The sequence below is a fragment of the Mus musculus genome, chromosome 16, assembly GCF_000001635.26.
Source record: "Mus musculus strain C57BL/6J chromosome 16, GRCm38.p6 C57BL/6J".
Classification (NCBI taxonomy): Eukaryota; Metazoa; Chordata; class Mammalia; order Rodentia; family Muridae; genus Mus; species Mus musculus.
The window spans coordinates 90,911,444-90,934,929 of NC_000082.6; the positions used below are offsets into that span (position 1 = coordinate 90,911,444).

Genomic DNA, 23,486 nt, shown 5'->3' on the forward strand with positions numbered 1-23,486 from the left:
GACATCAACCAGACAGGACCTGATTCTGTCCCAGCCCCAGGCACTGTGCTTCTCTGAGCACTGGGTCGCTCTGGCCTTCTGGCAATTGCTCTGACCTGCTTGTAAGTTGGCACTGAGTGACCGTGTTGTGCTTCAGTTTCCGCCTCGGTAATTGTATCTTCCCTCTGATGATGTTGAAAATGGATGCTTTCATACACAAGAGAAGCAGAGGTTCACTGTGCTGACTGTCAGCAAGCACGTCCTACTGGGAGAGCAGCGGTCTACAGGGTTCTAGAAGAGCCATTGACCCTGCAGGAGAGGAGTTAGAGAAGATAGCACAAGCCAGTGGGGATGAGTGGGCAAGAGTTTGTGGAACAGCTTTGTCTGCAGAGCTTGGAGGCAGGCGTTCAGGTCTGAATGGCCTCAGAGTCCGCCGTAAACTTTCTCACAAACGGACTTTTCAGGCCAAACCCAGGGTTGGCAAGGCAGTTATAACCGGAAACTGTGACCACTTGAGTCTACGAAGCTCATTGTAAGTCTGAGTTGGCCCAACTCCACCCTAGGACTGTACTGTAACCTTGGAGATGAAGTCCTAAATACCCCACGTGCGTGCCAGGAGCAATCCAGGTCACGGCCGCAAAGCAGGCAAGCAAAGAGCTCCGTGCCCAACGTAAGAGAGATGCTGGGAAGTCAACTGAAAATCCTGGGGCCACGGCCTCCATTTTAGGATTTTTAAATCAACAGGCACGTCTTCTGGACAGGAAGCCACGCAAGGCTTCCTGGAGAAAGTACAAGAAATACGTGGAAGCACAGATGTTGGCAATGTGGGGCTGTAATAACTGCTAAGAGGCCACTGGCCACATGGTGATTTAAATCTGATTTTTAGTCCATTAGTAGGAGTTGGGTGAAGCTCAGTAGAGAACATTGTCTATCAGTGGGAGGCCCTGTGTTCAATCTCTCTCTGTAGCTCGGTGCTGATGGTGGTGATGCTGGTGATGATGGTAATGGTAATGACAAAACCTTGGCTAAGCCTGGGGCTATGCAGTGGTAGCACTTGCCTAGCATGCATTAGGACTTAGGTTCAAACCCAGAAAAAAAAGTTGGGGCTATGGATAGAGCTTAGCTGGTAGACTGCCTGCCTAGCATGCTCAGCGCCCTGGGTCTCAGCCCCAGCGCCACACACACTGGCTGTGCAGTAATCCTGTCACTGCGGGGTAGGGATCGGGGGTCAGAGGTTATCCTCAGATACATCCTCACCCTGGAATACTCAGAAACCCCCGTCTCCAAAACAAACAACTAAGATAAGAATACAACTTAGTTTTCTGGCAGATTCCCCTAGATGCATCGGAGGGCTCTGAGCCACACAGCCATCTTGGAAGGTGCCAACAGCTCCACTGGATCATTGAGAATACACCCCACACCGAAGCTCACTATCGTGGTTACCATGCTACCTGGCTCATCTTCTGATCCTCAGGATGGAGATGCTACCCATAGAGTCATGACCTCAGGCCTTGGGTCCCTTCTCCGGTCCCAGCCACATGCTCCCTGCGACTGTGGCTTCTGTTTGCTTTACAGTACGACTTAACCTATGGCATCTGCTACCACCAACATCTCCTGGGTCATCAGTGCTGCCTGCCATCTCCCTTTCTCTGTCCCCTGAGAGGACCATGAAAAACTAAAAGAACCCAAGGACAGGCCAGAGAAACACACCATCTTCTGGAGGCGAAAGAATATTCTGGCAACATAAAAGACCCACGGCCAGGGGTGAGCTTAGCCTCAGACATCACCTCTGACTATCTATCTATCTATCTATCTATCTATCTATCTATCTATCATCTATCTATATCTATCTATCTATCTATCTATCTATCTATCTATCATCTGTCATCTATCTATCCATCCGTCTGTCCGTCTATCTATCTATCTATCTATCTATCATCTGTCTGTCTGTCTGTCTGTCCGTCCATCCATCCATCCATCCATCTATCCATCCACCCATCCATCCGTCTGTCTGTCTGTCTGTCTGTCTATCTATCTATTTGTCTGTCTGTCTATCCGTCCATCTATCTATCTGTCTGTCTGTCTGTCTGTCTGTCTGTCCGTCCATCCGTCTGTCCGTCCATCTGTCTGTCTGTCTGTCTGCCTGTCTATCTATCCATCCATCTGTCCATCTATCTATCTATCTATCTATCTATCTATCCATCCATCCATCTATCCATCCGTCTATCTGTCTGTCTGTCTGTCTGTCTGTCTGTCTATCTATCCGTCCATCTGTCTATCATCTATCTATCTATCTATCTATCTATCATCTATCTGTCTATCATCTATCTATCTATCTATCTATCCACCTGTCCATCTATCCATCTCTCTCTATCTGTCTGTCTATCTATCTATCTATCTATCTATCCATCTGTCTCTCTAAAGCTTGAGGACAGTTTTCCTAAGTTTCAAAGAAACAACCAGAGGGTGGGCTGAATCTCAGCTGCTGTTTGGAGGAGGAAGAGAGCAAATCATGTCAGCAGCCACATCACAGAAGCTGGGGTGTGGGGCAGGAGCAGGTGGGGTTGGGGAGTCACTCTGTAGAAAAAGAGGGAGAAAGCCCAGAGTGTCCAGAACAGCACAAGTATCTGAAAGAAGGAAAAAGATATAAAGAAGAAAAAGAAGAACTTGGACTTTTCTAAGGGAGAGGAGCATGAGCAGGCCGTGACTCCTGGAACAGTCGCCTTGCCTAACTTCAGAGAATAAGCCGGACGCACAGTCAGATATCACACTGTCCCGCTCTTGTGTGAAGGTGAAACTGTCCATATCAGACACACTGGGAACAGGGGGGCTGCTATCAGAGCGTAAGGAGCTTAGGAGGGCTGGGAAAGGTGGTTATAGTGACAGCAAGCTCCAAGCTGTCTCGACTGGCTAGGAGAAAGGATTTCCCATGTCTGTACCATGGAGATGCCACGTTGGAGGAGAAAGACATCTCTAGCCCATTTTAAATATTGCACTGTGTGTATATGTATCGAGACATCTCAAAGTACCTCATTCCCGTGATGACAGCTGTTTCTCCTACTCTATCAGCTAAAAGCAGGTTTGAGCCCGTGTTACTCTGCCTCAGGCTTCCCTAGAACTTGTCATCCCCCTGCCTTAGCTTCCGAAGCGCTGTGACATAACAGGTACCACCTCACCTGCCCTGGAGTGTTATTTAATAACTAATAAGAATAATAAAGATCGTCACCCCCATGTGCTTGATCTTGAGAGCCTGGAATTTGCCAAATTCCAGCTCAGTCCGGTTAGGAAACTAAAATTGACTCTCTCTCTCTTTTTTTTTTTCTGTTGTTGGTTTATGCACAGCTTATTTCAATCTCTTTTTTTAAAAAATATTTATTTACATTTCAGCTGTTCTCCCCCATCCCCTGTCCCTCCTCCCACAGTTCCTCATCCCATTCTTCCTCCCCCTTGCCTTGAAGAGGGTGCCCCCCCCCAATTGACCTTCTTAGGGAGCTACTGCAGCCATGAGTCCTGCGAGCATTTTAAGATGGAGTTAGGCTCACCTTTGCAGGGATGTCAAGTCCACAACAGATGCTCTTCAGCGGAGCCCTGTTTCGCAAGGTTCCCAATCTTTTTTTTTTTTTTTTTTAAAGGTAGCTCACAGCCTTATTACATTTCTTTCAAATTGCTTCAGCAGAAAATGCAATTGAGAACTTATCTTGGGGTAGAAATACTGTCTTTGCCTCTTCCTGTAAGTGGCCAGAAGTGATCTGTCAAGATGGTTCGCTACTCTCTTGACCCAGAAAACCCCACAAAATCATACAAACCAAGAGGTTCGAATCTTCATGCTCACTTTAAGAACACCCAGGGAACTGCCCGGGCCATCAAGGGTCTACATATCCTCAAAGCTACTTAGTATCTGAAGGATGTCACTAAAGAAGCAATGTGTGCCATTCCGGAGGTGTGATGGTGGAGTCCGTAAGTGTGCCCAGACCAAACAGTGGGCTGGACACAGGGACGGTGGCCAAAGAAGAGTGCTGAATTTTTGCTGCACACGCTTAAAAATGCAGAGAGTAATGCTGAACTCAAGGGTTTAGACGTAGACTCTCTCGTCATTGAACACATCCAGGTGAGCAAGGCACCTGAGATGCGCCCACGAACCTCCAGAATCTCATGGCTGGATTAACCCATACATGAGCTCCCCCTGCCACAGTGAGATGACCCTCACTGAGAATGAACAGATGGTTCCAAAGCCAGAAGAGGAGGTCGCACAGAAGGAAAGATATCCCAGAAGAAATTGAAGAAACAAAAACTCATGGCATGGGAATAAATTCAACATAAAATAAATGCAGATAAAGTTTAAAAAAAAAGAAAGAAAGAAAGAAAGAGAGAGAGAAAAGAGAAAAGAGAAAAGAGAAAAGAGAAAAGAGAAAAGAGAAAAGAGAAAAGAGAAAAGAGAAAAGAGAAAAGAGAAAAGAGAAAAGAGAAAAGAGAAAAGAGAAAAGAGAAAAGAGAAAAGAGATACTGTCTTCCTGCTTTCAAGGGAACTGCCCGTGATATCAGGAGCTTAGGCTGGCAGGACAAAGAGAGGAAAGCTGGTCACTTCCTATTTCACAGGAGCCACGGATTCGCCCTTCTTCCCCCGTTCCAAGCTTTTGACTTCACTGAGTCAAAACTGAGCGCTTTCAAGCAAAGGAAAGCAGAGCCTGCCATTTCCTTCAGAGTCAGAGTCCAGCTCAGGAAGGACAAGGGGAGGCGGGAGGGGACTCGTGTTCAGATGACTAAGCACGGATCTGACCTGGAAAGGACCCGTGTCCTTTCTGCAGAAGGGAGGGAGGCCAATTAGGGGCATGTATGAACAAATGACATTACCTCACTAAGAGAAAGGGGAAATCTCCCTCTGTGCTAACAATGAACTCCAGAGAAAACGTGTTAACTAATCTACGAAGAATTTGCCAACCCGGTGAGCTGCCTCCCTGCCCTGAGCTCCCAAGCTTCTGTCTTTAGAACTTGACCTCTGACCCAGTGCCGCTGAACCCTGAGGAAGTCAGGTGGGTGCCGGTCAGCTGAGGGGACATCGCAGGAGCGGACCAATTTTCCTCTGGAGTCTCCTTTCTGTCACGCAGCTTGTACACAGAGATAAAGTCTCCTTGTTGTATTTCATTTGTTTATTGTGTATGTGCCCGTGCCACGGTGTGCGTGTGGAGGTCAGATGCCATCTTCCATCAGGTGATGCTAGGTGTCCTCAACCACTGAGCCATCTCGATGGCCCTGGGATACTTTTTACTGAAAATGAGTTGGGAAGAAAAAAAATGATAAAGATGCGTTGTGTTGCCTTTGTAGGAGGTAAATGTTAAGGCTGTAATCAGATCATGACCATTATGGGATGGCTCCAGAGAGGATGCATCCCAGCACCAGTATTTCTGCCCCTTTGGGAAGGACAAACTCCCTGGAGGCTCTTCTTAGCTGGCTCTCCCCACGATTCTCTCAGAGTTCTGGTGGGTCTACAGTCTCACTTGTTGCTACTGGTATCTCGGAGTTGCTAGCCCTGGATTGCTTCATTATTCCATTGCTGTGGTTCGAGCCCTAAAGCATGCACTTTGCCAGTCAGTCTCTGTTCCAAAGGAAGTCAGCCCCCTGTAGCAGAACCATCAGGGGCAGCCTCTGTCTCAGAGCACAGCTTCTCCCCAGTGCCCGGGAGCAGAGACAGGGCACCTTTTTCCGAGTGGCACCGTCCTGGGAGAGGGCTGAGGTCGGTCCCTGGTCTTTTCACTCTTCCTGTTTGTGACCTGAGCCCCAAGGGAGCTTGCCTGAGGATGGTGGAGACCTCAGGACTTAGCCCAACGCCTGGGAGGTGTGGATGGGTTAGGGAGTGAGTCCTGGTCTCTCAGCCATGACCATCCAATGTAGGGTTTCTGTAGCACGGAGCAACATGGGTTTCCAGTTGCTTGCCCTTAATAGGATGAAACTAGAGCCCTACAATGGGATCTGGGGGAGAGGGAACCTTTGTCTTCCTGGTCGCAGCTGCCCAGGGTGCAGTTCCAGTCACAGGGAGCTGGGAGGATCGCATCAGTGCCCCATGCCACAGGCTGACCCTGTTCGGACTGAGAGCAGTAGGCTTTTTTTCTTGGAAATGTTTTTCCATTTACCGCGCACCCTCAGGGCAATTTCCAGTGGCTTTTAAGTGATGTTTTGTGGTTTTGTGTAGTCTTCAACAGTCACACAAACAGTTGCTTCAGAAGCAGCGAGTGCGGGGAGCTTCTTAAAAGGCCCCTAAAGCAGGACCTACGCCAGTCTGGGGAGCCCTGTGCTGCTGACCCTGAGCTACTTACTCTCGAAGTCCATGCAGACCCGAGGCCATGTTTTCTACCAGTTTTTCATTCCTTTCATGTCTAATGCTTGGGCATCAGGCACTAAATCTGGTGGTACTAACCCCACAGAGCAGCTCCTGGACTAGTTGTTCTTCCCCAACCTCTCCCGCTCCATTCTACTGGTCATCAAGCTTTGTTGTATGCTAGACTCTGGGAAGAGAGACAGTCAGACTTCAGTTGCTAGTTGCAAGGAAAGCAGCTAGAAAATAAAAAGACCTGTCCACCGGGCCTCTACCCTTCCCTATCCTGACCACCTCAGCATCACCTCAGGTCTCAGGAGCTCAAGGCAAGGAAGTCTGAGACAGAGACCACGGCAGGGCAATAGAGGCCCTGGGACAGCTTGGCAGGTCCCAGGCACGTGGCACATAGCTGCTCCTGGTTCATTCTCTCAGCCTCTGTGTTCTTGTCTGTTATCCACTGCCACACCTGCTCCACCTTCTCACCAGCCACGTGAGCAGACACTGCACACCCAGTACAGCCCGGTATCGCAGGGAATTTGATCACAGGTGAACCTCAAGATTGGGAACTGGAAAAACCTGTTTCTTGTTGTGGTGTGGCTCAGCCCTAGCACACACCTTTCACGAAAGAGCTTCCTGTAAACAAGAGTTAAATAAAGACAATGACAGGTCAAGAGGTGGAACAAGCAACCAGCTGACAGGGAGTGGACATAGGAGAGAACCCAGGAAAGGGAAGGAAAAGGAGCTTTCTCCTCTCCGGGACGTCGGTGGAGTAGGAAGGGCCGCTGGGTGCTTTCTCTGCTTCTCTGCGCTAGCAGGCTTTCACCACAGCCTCTGGCTCCTGAGCCTTTACTGGTAAATCAAATGTTTGGGTTTTTGTTTTAAATCCGACAGCCCAGCTCAGGGAGCCACACCAAGAGAGAACACAGGAAAGAGACAACACACTGGCTTCTGGAACATGCCTGAGGAGAGAGCAGGGCTTCTCCAAACATCAAGTTGTGTCATCTCTGAGGGACTCATTTTCTGTTCCCAGACTTCCCCTGGCCAAGCCCCAGCTGGCCCTTGGTGGGGGCCATGTGCTGCCTCTGCCCCGGTCTCTTCAACATTGGACACCTAAAAAGATGGATCCCACAGCTCCACCTCAGTTACTGAGGATCCTGAAAGTCATGGCACATCCTTGTGGTCCCAGCTACTCAGGAGGCAGGAGCATACTCAAGTTTGGAATCATGAGCCCACAAGTTTGGAACCAATTGGATAACATAGTTAGACGTCACTTCATACATGAAGATGATGAGATGAACTTTTGGAGGCGTCCTGTGGATTCACATCTTCAGTGTTAGCCGTGGGGTGACCTTCAGCAGCACCTGAGAGCCCTGCATGGCTCCTGTCTGGGCTTCTAGGAGTCCAGTAGCAGTTTCTTATTATATAGATCTATCCTGCAATGGGGTGTCTGTCCCAAAGCAGCATCTTAGAGATCCTCCACCCTTGACCACTTGCCTCCCTCTACCTGCCTCTCCAACCCCCACTGGAACCATTACCATAAGCTTTTGAGATGCTTTCCTGTCCCCAAGGGGCTCCTCCAGGGACTGTTCCCTCCACTGGAGCCTCTGAGCCCCTGACATTGCAGGAAAAAGGAAGTGAGTTCCTGTGGCTTTCCTTATTTTTTATTTTTTTGGATGAGAATGAGATTCAGTGAGGGAAGAAGGCAGGCTGGCATTGACAGGCGCTTTGTGCTCCATGGAGATGAAGCATCACTATCTGCCCAGAAGGCTGTGGAGTCCACATAGGTCTCCGAGTCAACAGGGTCCTGGAAGCTTCGGATGGAGCTGTATGTAAATGAACTTGTAAGAACCTCTGAAGGTAGCTGGGTGGTGGTGGCTCACGCCTTTAATCCCAGTACTTGGGAGGCAGAGGCAGGTGGATTTCTGAGTTCGAGGCCAGCCTGGTCTACAGAGCGAGTTCCAGGACAGCCAGGGCTACACAGAGAAACCCTGTCTCGGAAAAAAACCAAACAAACCAAACAAACAAACAAAGAGAGTCTCTGAAGGTGACAAGGAAGAGACTTGTCACCATGGCATGCACACACGTGGAAGGTGAGCAGTCACTGAAAAGTGAGATTCTCCATTAGTGGCCACGGGAGGACAGGGGCAGAGCAGCAACCCTGGGTGTGTGAGCTGACAGCTGGGTAGACTCTGTACCCGAGAGTGGAGCAGGTATCAGGCAGCCCTTTCCTCCATGTGGTCTCTGCAGCAAGGATTCAGCAGTGGGGGATGGGCCTCTGATTGTTGTCCATCCCGGATCTGACCTTAGAAGATGCTTTGCTTCTTCTCTGTTGTGATTTAAATACACACACACACACACACACACACACACACCAAAACAAACAAACAAACAAACAAACACCCCCAACAACTTAAGAGGAGAAAGGGGTTAGCTCACAATTCTAGGTTACTGCCCTCCATACCAGGAAAGGCAGGGTGGCAGAGACTTGAAACATCCAGTTACATCTGCAGCCAAAGAGCTGAGAAACAAGGCACGCACATTGTGAGTGCTTCCATTGTAAGAGTGGCTGCTGCTGTCTAGAGCTGCCTTGGCCCACAGCTCAGTCTTTGAGCTGACTGCATCTGTCCCAGCTCTGAAGGTGATGGGCGCGTCCCGAGTTTAGAATTGTCCTCTCTTGGGGCTGACAAGATGGCGGGTAAGAGTACTGACTGCTCTCCTGACGGTCCGGAGTCCAAATCCCAGCAACCACATGGTGGCTCACAACCATCTGTAGTGAGATCTGACACCCTCTTCTGGTGTGTCTGAAGACAGCTACAGTGTACTTAGATATAATAATAAATAAATCTTTAGGCCAGAGCAAGCGGAGGTACTAAATTCAATGCCCAACCACCTGAAGGCTCACAACCATCTGTACAGCTACAGTGTCCTCATATACATAAATAAATAAATCTTTAAAAAAATTGTCCTCTCTTGTCTCTCAAGCGCTCTCATATCCCTGCAGTTGGTACTTGATCCAGGGCATGGTGTAGCCACCATGTGAAGACAGTTATTAGGAAATGTGGTCCTCTGCCCTGGCTGGCTTGGGTGGGATTTGGGGAGCGTTTGTTACAGCTATCATGGTTCACTAGGGCAAAGGTCTTTTCTACAGCCCAGGTTCTCAAGTGCTGAGATTGGGCCGTGGGGGTATTCATCCTGATCCTTACCTCGTTCTGCCTGCTCAGGCTTGAGCAGCGAGACCCACAAGGACGTTGCTGTCACATAGCAATAACAGCCCTGGGCTCTAAATCTCATTTTCCTTAAATCCATTTCCCTAAGAAATATTAGAGCTTTCACCCCTTCCATTTTATAAGACAGGGTGAATAATGCCATTCATTCGAAATCCCTCTTTTCAGTCACTTTTAATATTCTTTTAAAAGAAAGAAAGGGAAAGACTATTGGGACCAAGAGCCTCGCATGCTTGGACCAAACCCAAAGGTGGACTTTTATTTCAGCAAAACTCATTCAAGGTCTTGAAAGTCAAGTGTGCGATGTAAGATGCACCTTGTCAGCCAGGACAATGCCCTTTTTCTGCATTTGGACAGATGGTGGTGTTGTGACAGGCAGCCGTGTTTGCTCTTCTAGGAATGTGACCCTAGAGAGATGAAGGCAAATGAGCTGCTGGTGGGGCCTCCTGGCTCTCTAGACCCCGCCAGGACGGCTCTGGAAAGACCCTCCATCACACCTCATCACACTGTGGCTCTTCCTGAGACTGTCCACAGGAACCGGACTGCAGGCTCCTGCCTTCTTCGTCGTTGTCGTCGTCTAGTCAGCACAAGGGGTTCTGCCAATGCTTCTGTCAGCTCAGCTGTCAGCTGTCAGCCACCACCACCCCCTCCCCCCTCGTGCTTCCAGTCTCAGGAGGTGTCTGGATGTCATGCTGGGCACTCTCCTGTGAGAGGGATCCATCAACACTTTCAAATTCTGGCCCTCATCACTGTCATGGAGGCAACACCATCTGCTCCTCACAAAGGGGATTTTGCCAGAGCTCCACACAGGGCTCTCTTCCTCTCATTGGCTCTTCATCCTATCAAGGCCCTTGAGAAATGGGGATAAGAACTAGCTTAGTTAGGGCTGGAGAGATGGCTCAGCGGTTAAGAGCACTGACTGCTCTTTGGAAGGTCCTGAGTTCAAATCCCAGCAACCACATGGTGGCTCACAACCATCCGTAATGATGCCCCCTTCTGGTGTGTTTGAAGACAGCTACAATGTGCTTTAGATAAGTAATAAATAAATCTTTGGTTCTCCTGGGGCCGAACGGAGTAAGCAGGGTCTATCAGAGTGAGCAGGGCCAATTCAACTCCCAACAACCACATGATGGCTCACAACCATATGTACAGCTACAGTGTACTCATATACATAAATAAATTAAAAAAATTTTTTTTTTAAAAAGAACTAGCTTAGTAAATTTTACTCAGTTATTCATCCAATAAATGTTCCTTCCACCTGAATAACTCCTTGGATCTTTTTTAAAAATTTGAACAGCTTCTTATTGCTTCATTTGAAGTGTATTTTTTTTTTATTTTTATTTACTTTGGATACTATTTCTTTGTCTTAATTTTTTTCCGACTTCGGGCCATTGCACATATTGGCCAAGGGCTGACCTCTGAGCTACAGTCCTGGGCTGTGATGGTCACTGTTGTCAGTGTGACAGAGTCTAAAGTCATCTCAAAGGTGGCCCACTGAGAATGTCCCTGGGGGATCAAGGCAGGAAGATCCATCCACTGAGGGCGGCGCCATTCCCTAGGCAGGGGATCCTAGGTCATTTCAATTGGAGCAAGCCAGTTGAGCAGTAGTGAGTCTGCATCGATCGCTCTCTTTTTCTGGTTGTGGCCATCATGTGACCATGCACTAAAGCTCCTGCCGCCTTTAACCCCCACCCCCCCAACACATGGTGGGACTGAGCTACAATAAGCTCTTTCTCCCTTGAGTTGTGATTGTCAGAGTGTTTTCCCACATCAAGAAAAAGAAATTAAGACACTGTCTCTTCTTTTGCTGTAAATGGTCAGGCTGTGCTTGGAGTAACGACCTACTGCATCAGAACTGCCAAATGAAAAACTGACCCTGGGCGAACGGTCCCAGTTGTCAGCTGACAGTGTGCTGCATGCTGCGCAGAGGGCCAGGTTTTTTGTTTTTGTTTTTTTGAGAGCGGAACTCATTGAAGCGTCCCTCTTTTTCCTTTCAAGGCTTGAGAACAACATATCAGCAACATCACATCTTTGTTCCCTAGAACCCTACACAACTCTACCTGTTCTAATTTGGTTCCTCTCTGCGGCTTTGCGAGACACTCCTGGGATGGGCATGGCATGGTGAGAGGGAGATGGTAGGGTGGACAAAGGTGGTCCTACGTGTGGTGGCTCATGGTGCTGCAGGCCTAGGCTCCTCTTCTCCTCTTGTTCTACCACATATGGCTTTGTTTGTCAGCTAGGTCAGCTCTGAGCCTAAGGTGACTGCTGGAGTTTCTGCCTTTACATATGTATTCTAAATTAGAAGAAAGGAAGAAACCATTTCAAATACTTTAACAATTTTAAATTCTCTCTCTCTCTTTCCCTCCCTCCCTCTGTGTGTGTGTGCGTGTGTTGCATATGTGCAGGTGCCATGGAGATCAGAGGTGTCAGGGTCAGACCTCCCTGGAATTGGAGTCCCAGGTGACTGAGCTATGAGTCATGAGTACTGAGAATAATCCTCCCCGACATGGCGAGGGGCCCTGGAATCTCGTCTCACCCTCTCTGAAAGGATGAGACTGGTAGGTTCTGCTAGGTTCTGGATAAGGAAGGAGTCAAAAGGCCGAGATGCAATGTTACAGTACTCTGAGCAAGTGGCAGATAGCTGTTAGCTGGACGGACATTCGCTGCAGCAGAGTGGCCAAGGGACAAGGTGGTCCTGTGACAGGAGTCTGGCTAGACACTGGCAGCTGGATGGCTTAAAGGAGTTTAAGTGGCATCAAAATTTATTACTAGCATTCTTGATCATAGAGAAATATTCAAATTGTGTCAAAAGACAGAGCCACAGCTGGCTGGTACAGACATTGGCTACTTCAGAACCCAAAGATGTACCAGGTCAAAAAGAAAAGAAACACAAGGCTTCATTTTCAGTCTGCACGGTCAAGGTGAGGTCTGCCGAGAGTCTCTCAGAGATTCAGCAGCCATGTAACCCAGCTGAGACACTAGGTGGGTAACAGTGTGGCCATCTGCCAGGGGACCCTTCTTTATGGATTATTATGGAGGGGGACCCCCCCCCGAACATTTGGCTCTCAGTGGGGTCTGAAGCAGAGGACGAGAAGGTTGTGCGTTGCTGTTTCTTTCCTCAGAATGAGAAGCGAGGCTTGGGATGGTGAGTCCTGTCCCTTACATGAAGCAAGTGTCACTGTGAGGCCACGGGCAGCACCCATGTCTGGTAGCATCGATGCCAGTTTCTAATCAACATAGTTTCTAAAAGTTCTGCTGAGATCACATGCCTTGACTCACTCTCCCGTGTAGTTCTGAGCATGAATCGTCTACACACAAATGGGCAGAGGCAGGTTCCCCAGATACAACTCGAGGCTTTAAGAACAAACGTCATTCAAGGCCAAAACAATCCAAGGAAAAACTTAAAAATTATAATCAAAGGAAGGGGGAATAGATGCAAATCTGGATTTTACAAAATTTGATCAATTGAAATAGCAGGACCACAAAGTGGCTAGCTACATCTGGCTTTGAGAAGTGGCCTTTTGGGGCCCCCTCTGGTGAAGTAGCTTGGGAGGCCAAAGTTTCTGGGAGAATCTCAAGGTGCGGGGCTCAGCCTCACAGCTTTTCCTGGATGCCCAAGTCTTCCTCCAAGTGGAAACAGGGACATCTAGCTAGCTTTACTTCTGAGGATGAAGCCAGGCAGAACAAGTGGCTTGCTCTCATCCCAGATGTGGGGTGCTGGCTCGGGGAAAGGCTGCCTTGCATCAGGCAGGACCTGTCCAGGGCCAGCTCCCCTCGCTCCTACTGCTCCTTTCAAGGCTGTGGTGGCTGGCCTGGGGTGCGTAGGTGGGAGGGGCAGTGAGTGGGAGGAGCGTGGGACAGGAAGTCCAGCGCAGGGAACAGTACTATGCTTCCGTTCCCTTACAGGGCGCAAGAAGAATTTCCTCTTAACTGAGCCAGCATCCTGGAGGCCAAGGTCAAGGGTAAGTGTGTCTCTAGGACACTTGTAGCTGCAGGGAGCAGCCTGGGTGTGCCTCATTTGATGGCAGCGCTAGGTGTTGGGGGTTACAGTGGCTTAGGGGGAATAGTGACTTTAAAAAGGCCCAGTGCCCCAGTATGTCCTGCAGGTGGTCACAGGCGCACAAACCTGTTGTCATTAGCCTGATGGTGTACAGCACAACCCAGGGACAGCAGGCAGCTGAGCCTGCAGTTGGTGTGGCCATCCCCAAGCACAGCCACTCTGTGCCAGCGTCACAACGCCTTTTCCCAGCCTGTTTAGTGAAGGAGACTTGAATGGTTAACTGAAGAAGGGTCAAGGTGCCAGGTTAGCCTAGTTGGCTACCAACCTGAACCACGGGTGGCTTCTCCTGGCAGATAAGGCCAGGGGGTAGCCCGGAGCCAAGCTTACCCTTGAGGGCTAGCACAGTCAGATATGACAGTGGGTCCACCGAGTGCAGGGTTCCCACCCTTCCTGATGCTGTGACCCTTTAACACAGCTCCTCATGTTCTGGTGACCCCAACCATAACATTATTTCATTGCTACCTCATAACTGTCATTTTTCTGTCATGAATCGTAATGTAAATGTCTGACATGCAGGACATTTGGTATGCAACACCCGTGAAAGGGTGGGTCAACCCTGGGCTGAGAACCATTGCCCTAGTGTCTTAACCTAAAGCCAACTCAGAATTCAACCCATCCACATGGAGAATGACAAGACTGCAGCCAGCGGCCTCTAGTGGCCATGACGGCTGAGTTCCACATCAGCTACGGACCAGCTGGCTATCTTGCTACAGAGGAAACTCAGATCCACTCCAACACAGGCACACACAAGGTAAGGGACAGGAAAGACATGGCTCTCATGACACCAACAAGTTAAGTCCTTAGATGTGACACAGCTGTCCTAAAACATTCTCTTTTGAATGTGTATTTATTAAGTTCTAAAACTGTGAATGACTTATTTCAAAAATTCAAACTAAAGGAAAACCAGGAAGGTAGGAATTTGGTGGGTTGAGGTTCTGACAGTCAAGTGTTGGCTTCACCTGGGCCGCCACTTTATGTCTTTTACGCCATGAAAATGTCTTTTCAAAGCCGTGTTGTCAGCCCACGGGGAGTTCAGACAGGAGTCATCGTCATTCTCTTCCAGTTTCTGGAAATAAACGCGCCTTACTCAGGACAACACTTCAGAGGTAGTTCATATAGACTGAGGGAAGGACCCGGGTCACTTCCTGCCACCCCAGCACGCCCCTGCCAGTAGTGGGACCCCCACGGTCTAACACTGGAGACAGCCTTGGAGAGCTGGAAGGCCTTCCCCAGCACTGTGTGGATGGATGGTAGAGGGCCCGGCCCGTGGGGGAGGCACGGGATGCACGGTGTGCCCAGCTCCACTGCCCCTGCCACCCAATGGCTACCTTGAGCTCCTCCTGTCTTCTGTGGTAGAACAGCATCAGCTGCTTGTGTTCTTCACTGCTGATGACAGGCTCCCGGGCTGGGGCACCCTGCCCTCTCTGCAAAGGCAAGGGCAGAGTCAACAGGGCGCCAAGACATTCTCTTTGCAGGGACATCAGAGAGTAACAGGTTTATTCTATAGCTGTCTCTGCTAACAGCTAAGATGATGGGCTGCTAAGCCACTGTGGGGTCGGGCATGGGCATGGATATGGCTGGCGCCCTGGATTTGTAGTGGACACCATCTATATCATGGTCCAGCACAGACAGGGTGATACTCAGAGTCATAACTTAGGAAACAGAAATCTCCAAGCCTTGTTCCCCAAAGTACGCAGTAATGGTTCAGGAGTGTGCCCTAGACACCTTGGGTGAATGGCTCCCCTTGCCTCCCACCCTTTTCTGCACACAACAGCAGCAGCCTGAAAAGCCCTATAACCCCGGTGGGCTGCATTGTCAGTATGAGGACATTTCTGTGTGTAGACCTGCTTTTCAGGTCGAAACAACATAGAAAGGAAATTTCTACTTTAAACTGGGCTAAAGTCCACACGGGGTCAGAGGACACAGGGTAAGGTCCATGCGGGGTCAGAGGACACAGGGTAAGGTCCACGCGGGGTCAGAGGACACAGGGTAAGGTCCACGCGGGGTCAGAGGACACAGGGTAAGGTCCACGCGGGGTCAGAGGGACCCACAGTACTGACATGGGAAGCAGAGGTGCTCACCTGCTGGATCTTGACGATGATTTTGGTTTTCTCATTTTTCCCCACATAGTCAGAAAGCTTCTTTGTTCTTCTCAGCTCCTTGGCGGCCCACCACAGCTGTGCCTCCGACTCCTGGATGACTTCGAGGGCTGCCTGTGGTCAGTTATACAACACAGGAAGGGGCTTGAGGGGAAAGCCATGCTCGTCCTACCCCAGCACCCGGAGCCTGGCTGCAGGCCCTTCACCCTGCTCTCCCCACCCTGCCCCACATACCTGAGTTCCTGACAAATCTTCTTTATTTTCAAATTCCATCCGGATAGGATCGTATGGTGGCAGCCCCATGGGATAAACGATCATGACCGCACCTCGAAGCTGGTCCAAGGCATCTTTCACCATCTCCATGGTAACAAAGACTCCAGCTTCTACTTGTTTCTGAAAGTGCATTGGGCGCCACTATTGAGTCAATATCCTCCTGGCAGGTTACCCCATGAGGACCTTGGCGGCCCTGCCAGCACAGCCACAGAAGGAACCAAAGAGCTGCTGCTTTCAGGGTGACTACCGTCCACTTCAGAACTGAGCTGAGGACACTGTGGCCCGGGCCAGACTGTGAGTGGCACCAGAGAGCCTGCAGTACTCAAGGCTGGGAGGAGGCAGTGAAGAGGCAGAGAGAGGCAGCTTCAGGGCAGGTGCAGCCCTGGGCAGCAGGTGGGAGAGGAAGGGGCAGCCAGAGCCTCAGTGTCAGGCAAAGGGGTGACAATGTCCTAGGTAGAGAGAATATACTGGAGCTTGTCTCGCAATGAGCACGCTGTGGACTGAGTTGGAGAGGCATCAGCCAGAGGCTCTCAAGAGAACAGAGAGGGGTACATGTAAAGAATAGAGCTAAGGTTGGTCCCTGGTTCCTAGGACCCGGCAGAAGCCCTTTGGATCACTGGTGCTGGGGATGTGCTTTGTGACTTTGTATGTGTACACAGCGCTTTGCCCACATGCATGTGTGTGCACCACGTGTGTGCTTGGTGCTTATAAAGGAGGTCACTAATCCTCTGGAGTTGGCGCTGGAGACGACTGTGAGCAGCCACGGGGGTGCTCTGAGCAGCAAGTGCATTTAACCACAGCCACCTCTCCAGCCCCAGCAATCTGCTGAGACACATCTTCCTATGTACTGCAGGCTGCCTGGGTTCTCACCCGAGCATCCGAGCATCCGTAACACCGGCTTCCCCTGTTGCCTATAAGAAGCTCCTTTGCATTCTACCTGAGTTTGCGTCAACAGCTTAGGTCACGGTGGTCACTGCAAACAGCCCCTGCCTAGCAATGCTGGGGGACCTGAACTGAATGCAGGAGTCACATGGGGTCCCTGCTAGCTGGGTCCCGGGGTTAGACCTGAACTGACCTCCTGCTGATACTGAGGAGACTTTAATCAACTGGGGGTGAGGTGTGGCAATGAGAGGAGGCATGCCAGGAGGATGGCAGGGAACCAACCGCAGACACACGGATGACACAGGGAAGGGAGCTCTGAGGGTGACCCAGGATGATAGTCTCTGGACTGTGTACTGACACTGGTTCGGTGGACAGGAACCTACAGGGGATGCCTATTCTGAAGTACAGAACGCACAGCGGGGGTGAAGGGCGTGGTCTGAGGGTAAGGACCCTGCTAGGACACAGCCTCTGAGGCCATGGCTGCCGCTCTCCTCAGGAGCTCTGCTCAAATGTGTCTTGTAAGCAAAGGCTCTGGTGAGACTCCAGACGCTTCCCACTCACCTCAGCTTTCCAGGAGCTCCTCAAAGACCGGGCAAGGGGCATGGGGGTGGGGGAGGCATGCCTGTAATCTCAGGGAGCTGAGGCAGGAGGACCGCCATGAGTTCAAGGTCTGTTTGGGTTACATAGCTGAGTATTAGGCTGGCTAAAGCTACATAGGAAGAGTCTCAAATATAATAAATTGAAAAAGTAGATTAGCTAAGAGCTTAGGGAATATTTAGGAGTACATTTTGTGGGGCAAGTCTAGAAGCGTGGGAGGGCTGAGTTATGCCAAGACACGCTCACATGGGTGGCAATGACTGTCACCCCACAGATAAACGTGACAAGTGAAAATATCAAAGATATATTTGCACCTGCATGTATGCATGTGTGTGGTGTGGTGTGTGTGTGTGTGTGTGTGTGTGTGTGTATGTGTGTGCTATAGCACATGCTGGGGCACGGTGGGGGTAAGAGGACAATTTGTGGGAGTTGGTTCTCTTACGACCAGGAGGGTCCTGAAATCACCCCAGGTCTTCTGAACTCAGGCTATCAGGCATGGCAGCCAGTGCCTTTATCTACCCAGCTGGCTCTCCAGTCCCCAGGTGCTTCAATATCCCTGAATTCTCTTCATCCAGGGAACATCATCTGCCCTTCAATGCTATTTTCCTTCTGTGAGACAGCTTCTATATAAATGCTGGAGGTGATTACCGCTGCTTTGTAGTAAACGTCTCTGTCAGCCCTGTATCTATAGCTCCATTAGAACTTCCCCAGCTTAGCTTTCTAAGTTCTTCCAAACATAAGAGACTCAGTTCAGGTCAGGTCGCAAACTGCACACAGCCCACATTCACACAAGACAATAGAAACCTTTGTTTGCTCAACAGAACCTGGCAGGACTGGGTAACTGTCATCACCGTTATGCTTATTTGCTTTGCTACTGGAAGGCAGAGAAAGGAAAGAAAAAAGCAGATGCAGAGGCAACAGAAAGGCAGGGAAGAGAGGAGCAGGCAGGGCCTGATGCCGCCAGCTCACGGCTAACTGCAGCTAATCCTCAGGATCGGCCACGTCACAGACAGAAGCTGACAGAAGCGCATCCTACGGAGAAGCTGACCTTAGACACTATCGCCTTGGCTTCTTCTACCGTCTTCTTTAAAACCTGCTTCATTTTCTCATTTGGAGCTATAAAGATAGAAAAGGACAGTGGTCAAACACACAGCCTCTCTAAAAACTCCGGATGTCCTCAAACCGGACTGCCTGAGCCTGGGAGATCGAGACATGGGTGTTCCAGTCTGGATTTGACACAGGGACATAAAGAGAAGTGGGAACCCAGGCAGAGATCCCACCGCAAGGGGCGAGGTCTGCAGTGTCTTCTACACTGTTTGGCACAGGCTACAAAACCAGGCCAGGGAAGTCACTGGGCAAACAGGGCCAGCAAGCCAAGCAGATGCTAAAAGAATTTTAGGCCTCTCAAGCTACAAAGCTGCGGCTCATCTCTCTCAGTGTCTCAAAAGCAGACACGGGCAGTTAGTGATTGGCTGGCTGCATGCCAGTAAAACTTTACAAGTGCATACATAAATTTTTCTTATATGTATGCATGCATGTTTGTATGTTTGTTTGAGTTAGGATTGCCCTCGTACCCAGGCTGTCCCAATTCTCTCGTCCTAAACTCCTGAGTGCTAGGAGTCTGTGTGTGTCCTCTGGACTCACGAGACTTTACTTCATCTGACGACTGTCCACACGTGGCACAGAGCACCAAGTCAACTTCCAAGTTTAAACTAAGCTTAAAACTAAGTACAGTGGAGACAGAGTCTCCACATCTAGGGAGAATGGTACAGCACCCACCCATTTCCGACCTACAGAGGCGGCAAATTTAAATGGCCTGTTTACCCGACAAATGGGGCACTTCAGTAGGAGGGAGCAGACAGAGCAGGGTCCTCCCCTTGGCTCATCCTGGTTTTAGCACAGGCGTTTCAGAGTGCAATCAAGTCTTCAGAGAAATGATGAAATTGCATTAGTGAATGTGGGTGAGCATGTGTGTGGCAGCATGCACGTGTGAACTGTGGGGAGTTAGCTTTCTCCATCCACCTGCAGAGCCGTCCTGCTGGCCCACATCTCTTAACCTAAAGCACTGCCTTCAGGTCTGATGTGATGCACGGGAGCAAAGGCAGAAGAGAGAGAGAGCCGGTTACCTTGCCCGTTCCTCCGCCCGATCTCGTCCTTCGTAAAAACAGACCCTCCACTGGGCACACACTTCTCCCCCCACTCGTCCTTCAGTTTCAGCTCTTCGATCTGCTCATCAGTCAGCCCTTGCATATTAGGGGGCAGAAAGACACCGTGTTCCGCCAGCTCCTCCATCTCTGAAAAACAAGTCGAGGGCAGAGCCTTCAGCTGTGATCACTAACTACAAGTGTACACTCCTGGCTCAGGCCTGGCCACTCTAGCTCACGATTTTAACACTCATATACCAGGAGCCATGTGCCAGGGCTTCCCTAATCCCGGACAAAGCTACCAACTCCTCAGTCAGTCAGTGCAGCAGTGAGCTTCGACTCCTCTGTGTCCATGCTCTAAACCACTGTGCTCAGGAGTTACCAGGTCAGCGCTCAAGACCAAGCCGGTTCACACAGCTTTACCATTTCCCAAAGAAAGTCTCGGAGAGCCCCATTTAATGTAACCTTGTGAAGGGTGTAAGACAATTGGGTAAACGTCCATCTTCCTAATGTCCAACTCTGATCTGAGGCTAATATTTCTAATATTTTATGAGCCCCTTACACGGAGGCTCCCTTGGTAAAGTGCTTGCTCTGTAAGGTGAGGGGCTGAATCGCAGAGCCCGTGTAAAAGGGCCAGTGTGGTGCAGTGCACTGAGAGTAGGGGTATCTAGGGGAAGGTAGAGGCCTGGGGACCCCTGGGGATTGGCTGCTGGCCAGCCTGCTCTAAAAACCCAAGGTCACACAACACCCGTTACACGGGCCTCACACATAGATCCCCTCCCTGCTCTGGCACAGAGGCACCCACCCACAAACGTACTCACAAAACTTTATAATGACACTTCATAAAAATCACTGGGAAGGATTTAGGCAACTGTGCAGGTTGTTTTTTGTCAACCTGGCACAAACCTACATATAGCCAGGGAGAGGGAACCTCAATTGAGAAACCGTCTCCCTCAGATGCCTATAGGCTAGTTGTAGGGCATATGTTTGAGTCATGACTACTGAGCACACGTCAGGCGTCGCCACTGGATGGGCAGATGGTCTGGGGTGACAAAGAATGAACAAAACCTGAGGAACAAGCCAGTAGGGGTTTCCTTTCAGCTTCCTGCCTTGACCTCCCTCAGGAACTAAAACTGTCAAAATGAAAAAAACCCTTTCCTCCTCAAGGTTTTTGGTCATGGTGGTTTTTTCTTCCTTCCTTCCTTCCTTCCTTCCTTCCTTCCTTCTTTCCTTCCTTCCTTGCTTCCTTCATTTCTACTGTTGTTTTCTTTCTTCTTCACAGCTACAGAAAGCTACTGAAGACGGAATTGGTATGAGGACCATGGCACATCATGACAGACCTAACCATTGGAACTCTGTGCTGGAAAAGCCACGGAGCCCTCAGCACTCACTGGGCCATTGGAGGAGCTCCAAGGCAGAGAGCAGGGCAGATGATGCAGGTTTGCCTGTGAACGTCAAGAGGGAAATCAAGACTCTACCTGGGCCATTCGTGTGGTATTTTGTATTAAGAATCTTCCCACATTTAATCCCAGCACTTGGGACACAGAGGCAGGCAGATCTCTGAGTTCAACCCACCCACCCCGTTGGTTCTGCTCAGCCAGAGCTGTAAGACCAGACCAGAACCACTGCAGTGTGAAACCCTTGCCAGGGCTGAGATCAGCTGTGACTAAGAAAATAACAATATCGTTAAGACAAAAACCTTCTGGGATAAGCTTCCTGAGGGTCAACGGACAGAGCTGTTGTCTAGAGGGGGCCAAAGCCCGCTCATGCCTGCAGCCAAACTTGGCCAAGTGTATGCACCTTCCAGATGGTACTGATTGTGAGGGCATGAAGAGTCATGGAGAACAGTAGAGGCTGGGCATAGGAAGAGGCCAGGTCAAACTTCAGTTTCAGGGAAACCCCAGGATTGAAAGGATCATGGAGAGAGGCTGAGGCCTGGCATCATGATGCAGGGTGAGAGAGCCCAAAGAGAGGCCAAGAGGCAATCGGTGCCATTGGTAAGGGGAAGCCTGCGGTTCCGGCAGTTTGGAAATGCCAACACCATGGGATGACCACCAAGGACAGCAGCAGCTACGGAGTGGAGCCAGCCTCAGCCTGTGAGATGTGTTCTGTGGGCCCTGCAGAGCAGAGGGAGCGGAGAAGACCCTGAGTCCCGCACCTCTGACAGCGAGCTTCACAGGGCTGCACTTCAGTTCTCCTTCCAGTGCGAGTGCGCTCATGGTCTTCCCTCTTGGAGTGAGATTAGGTCTTTTTACAGGTGCCCGGTAATGGATATTACAGAGAGGTTTGAACTTTGAAAGAGACTGCATTTTTAAAGTGAAAAAATTTAAAAGCCTGTGGAACTTCTGAAAGTTGGAATTTGTTTTATATTGAGATATCCATATTAATAAGGTCTTGGGGATAAACAAAAAGGAGAGGGTTATGGTTTCATGGTGATATGTCGATTGGTGTTGACAAGGAAGCAATTGGTTCTGCTTGGCTTTTGTTGACCTGGCATGAACATAGACGTATCTAGGAAGAAGGAACCTCAACTGAGAAAATGTCTATTTCAGACTGTTTGTAGGCAAGTCTGTAGGTAAGGCATTTTCTCAATGACAGTAAGGGGGGGGGGGGTAGCACTCTCCGGGTGGTATCACCCCTAGGCAAGTGGTCCTGGGTGGTATGAGAAAGCAGGCTGAGCAAGTCGTGAGGCGCAGGCCAGGGGCAGTGATCCTCCATGGTATTTGCTTCAGTGCCTACCTCTGTGTAGATTCACCCATGCAATTCTTGTTTTTTTTTTTTTTTTTTTTTTTTTTTTGAGACAGGGTTTCTCTGTATAGCCCTGGCTGTCCTGGAACTCACTTTGTAGACCAGGCTGGCCTCGAACTCAGAAATCCGCCTCTCTCTGCCTCCCAAGTGCTGGGATTAAAGGCGTGCGCCACCACCGCCTGGCTCACCCATGCAGTTCTTACATGCTGCCCCACACTTTCGGTTTATGATGTTAAAGACCCGGAGGTTCCCCCCACCCCCTAAATGTTTTACTTTTAATATGTCATTTAATATTGAGCCTTCTTTGAAAGCAGTTAAGTTTGATTATATATATAAAACGGGTCTTAAGGCGTTCTCTATAATGTAAAAATCATGTGTTTCCTAGGAGACAGAAAACAACACCAAGGCTCTCCCGGTGAGAACTTTCATGGGCGGCTTCAAAGCGAAGAGACTCAAGGGCCAGGGCTTTTAGCGTCTCAAACTGTCCCCCTTCCCTGCAGCCACCACTCACTCCACCCTCACCCTTGACAACTCCCACCGTCCCCGATCCCTCAGCTCCGTCCCGCCACCTTTCGACCCAGTACGTTCGCACTTCCCGGAAGCCCAAATCCCGGCTTAGCTCAGCCTCACTTGGCATCCCGGCTGCTCTCCTCCGAGTCGGCGGTTGGCTGGCGAGCCTGGGTTTCCTCCAGCCGTTGGTCTTTCATCCCCGGTCAACCCTGATGCTCCTTTCCCACCCCGGGCTACGGCAAATCTCCCCAAATCCTCGCGACCCCGGGCGCTGCCCCCTGACCCCGAAGCCGCCGGCCTCCCTTTCCGCACCTGAGCAGAGCCGGTGCACCTTCAGCCGCCCGTTGTAGACGCGGGCCACCTGCGCCGTGAGCTCTTCCAGCTCCGTGCTCCCGGGCGCCTGCAGTAAGAACTGGCTCTCGTCGCCTCTCTTCACGTGCAGCACAACCATGGCTGCGCCAGAGGCGCCGCCGAGGTGGCAAGGCTGCGGGGCAGGGACCACGAGGCCCGAGCCGGGTCGGCCGGACCCACACCAGCCTGAGATTAACCGCTGCTCCGAGGAGGAACCGTGGAACGCGGCTCACGCTTCAGCCCGGAGGGATGAAGAAAACGGCGCACGCTCGCGGAAGTGGCTGTTGCCAGGGGCAACAGTCAAACATT

The 23,486-nt window shown here is 50.3% G+C and overlaps 1 protein-coding gene across 1 annotated transcript; it reads right to left on the bottom strand.

Moving 5' to 3' along the window:
• Positions 1-14,367: 14,367 nt before the first annotated feature.
• Positions 14,368-23,406, bottom strand: Cfap298 (cilia and flagella associate protien 298). The gene is made up of 7 exons (NM_026502.2): positions 23,139-23,406; positions 19,551-19,718; positions 18,473-18,540; positions 15,907-16,065; positions 15,655-15,786; positions 14,902-14,997; positions 14,368-14,639 (listed from the first exon to the last, which is right to left on the bottom strand). Exons 1-7 carry the CDS (start codon positions 23,275-23,277, stop codon positions 14,529-14,531), a joined length of 873 nt encoding a protein of 290 aa, NP_080778.2. The 5' UTR covers positions 23,278-23,406; the 3' UTR covers positions 14,368-14,528.
• Between the last annotated feature and the right edge of the window lie 80 nt (positions 23,407-23,486).

What these genes read in the sequence shown, in the direction of transcription:
- Cfap298 (NM_026502.2), bottom strand. Translation starts at nt 23,277, where the DNA reads ATGGTTGTGCTGCACGTGAAGAGAGGCGACGAGAGCCAGTTCTTACTG. An exon ending in AAGATTTGTCAGGAACTCAG is followed by an intron (nt 15,787 to 15,906) that starts GTATGTGGGGCA and finishes AACTGACCACAG; the next exon opens with GCAGCCCTCGAAGTCATCCA. An exon ending in TCATCGTCAAGATCCAGCAG is followed by an intron (nt 14,998 to 15,654) that starts GTGAGCACCTCT and finishes TTGCCTTTGCAG; the next exon opens with AGAGGGCAGGGTGCCCCAGC.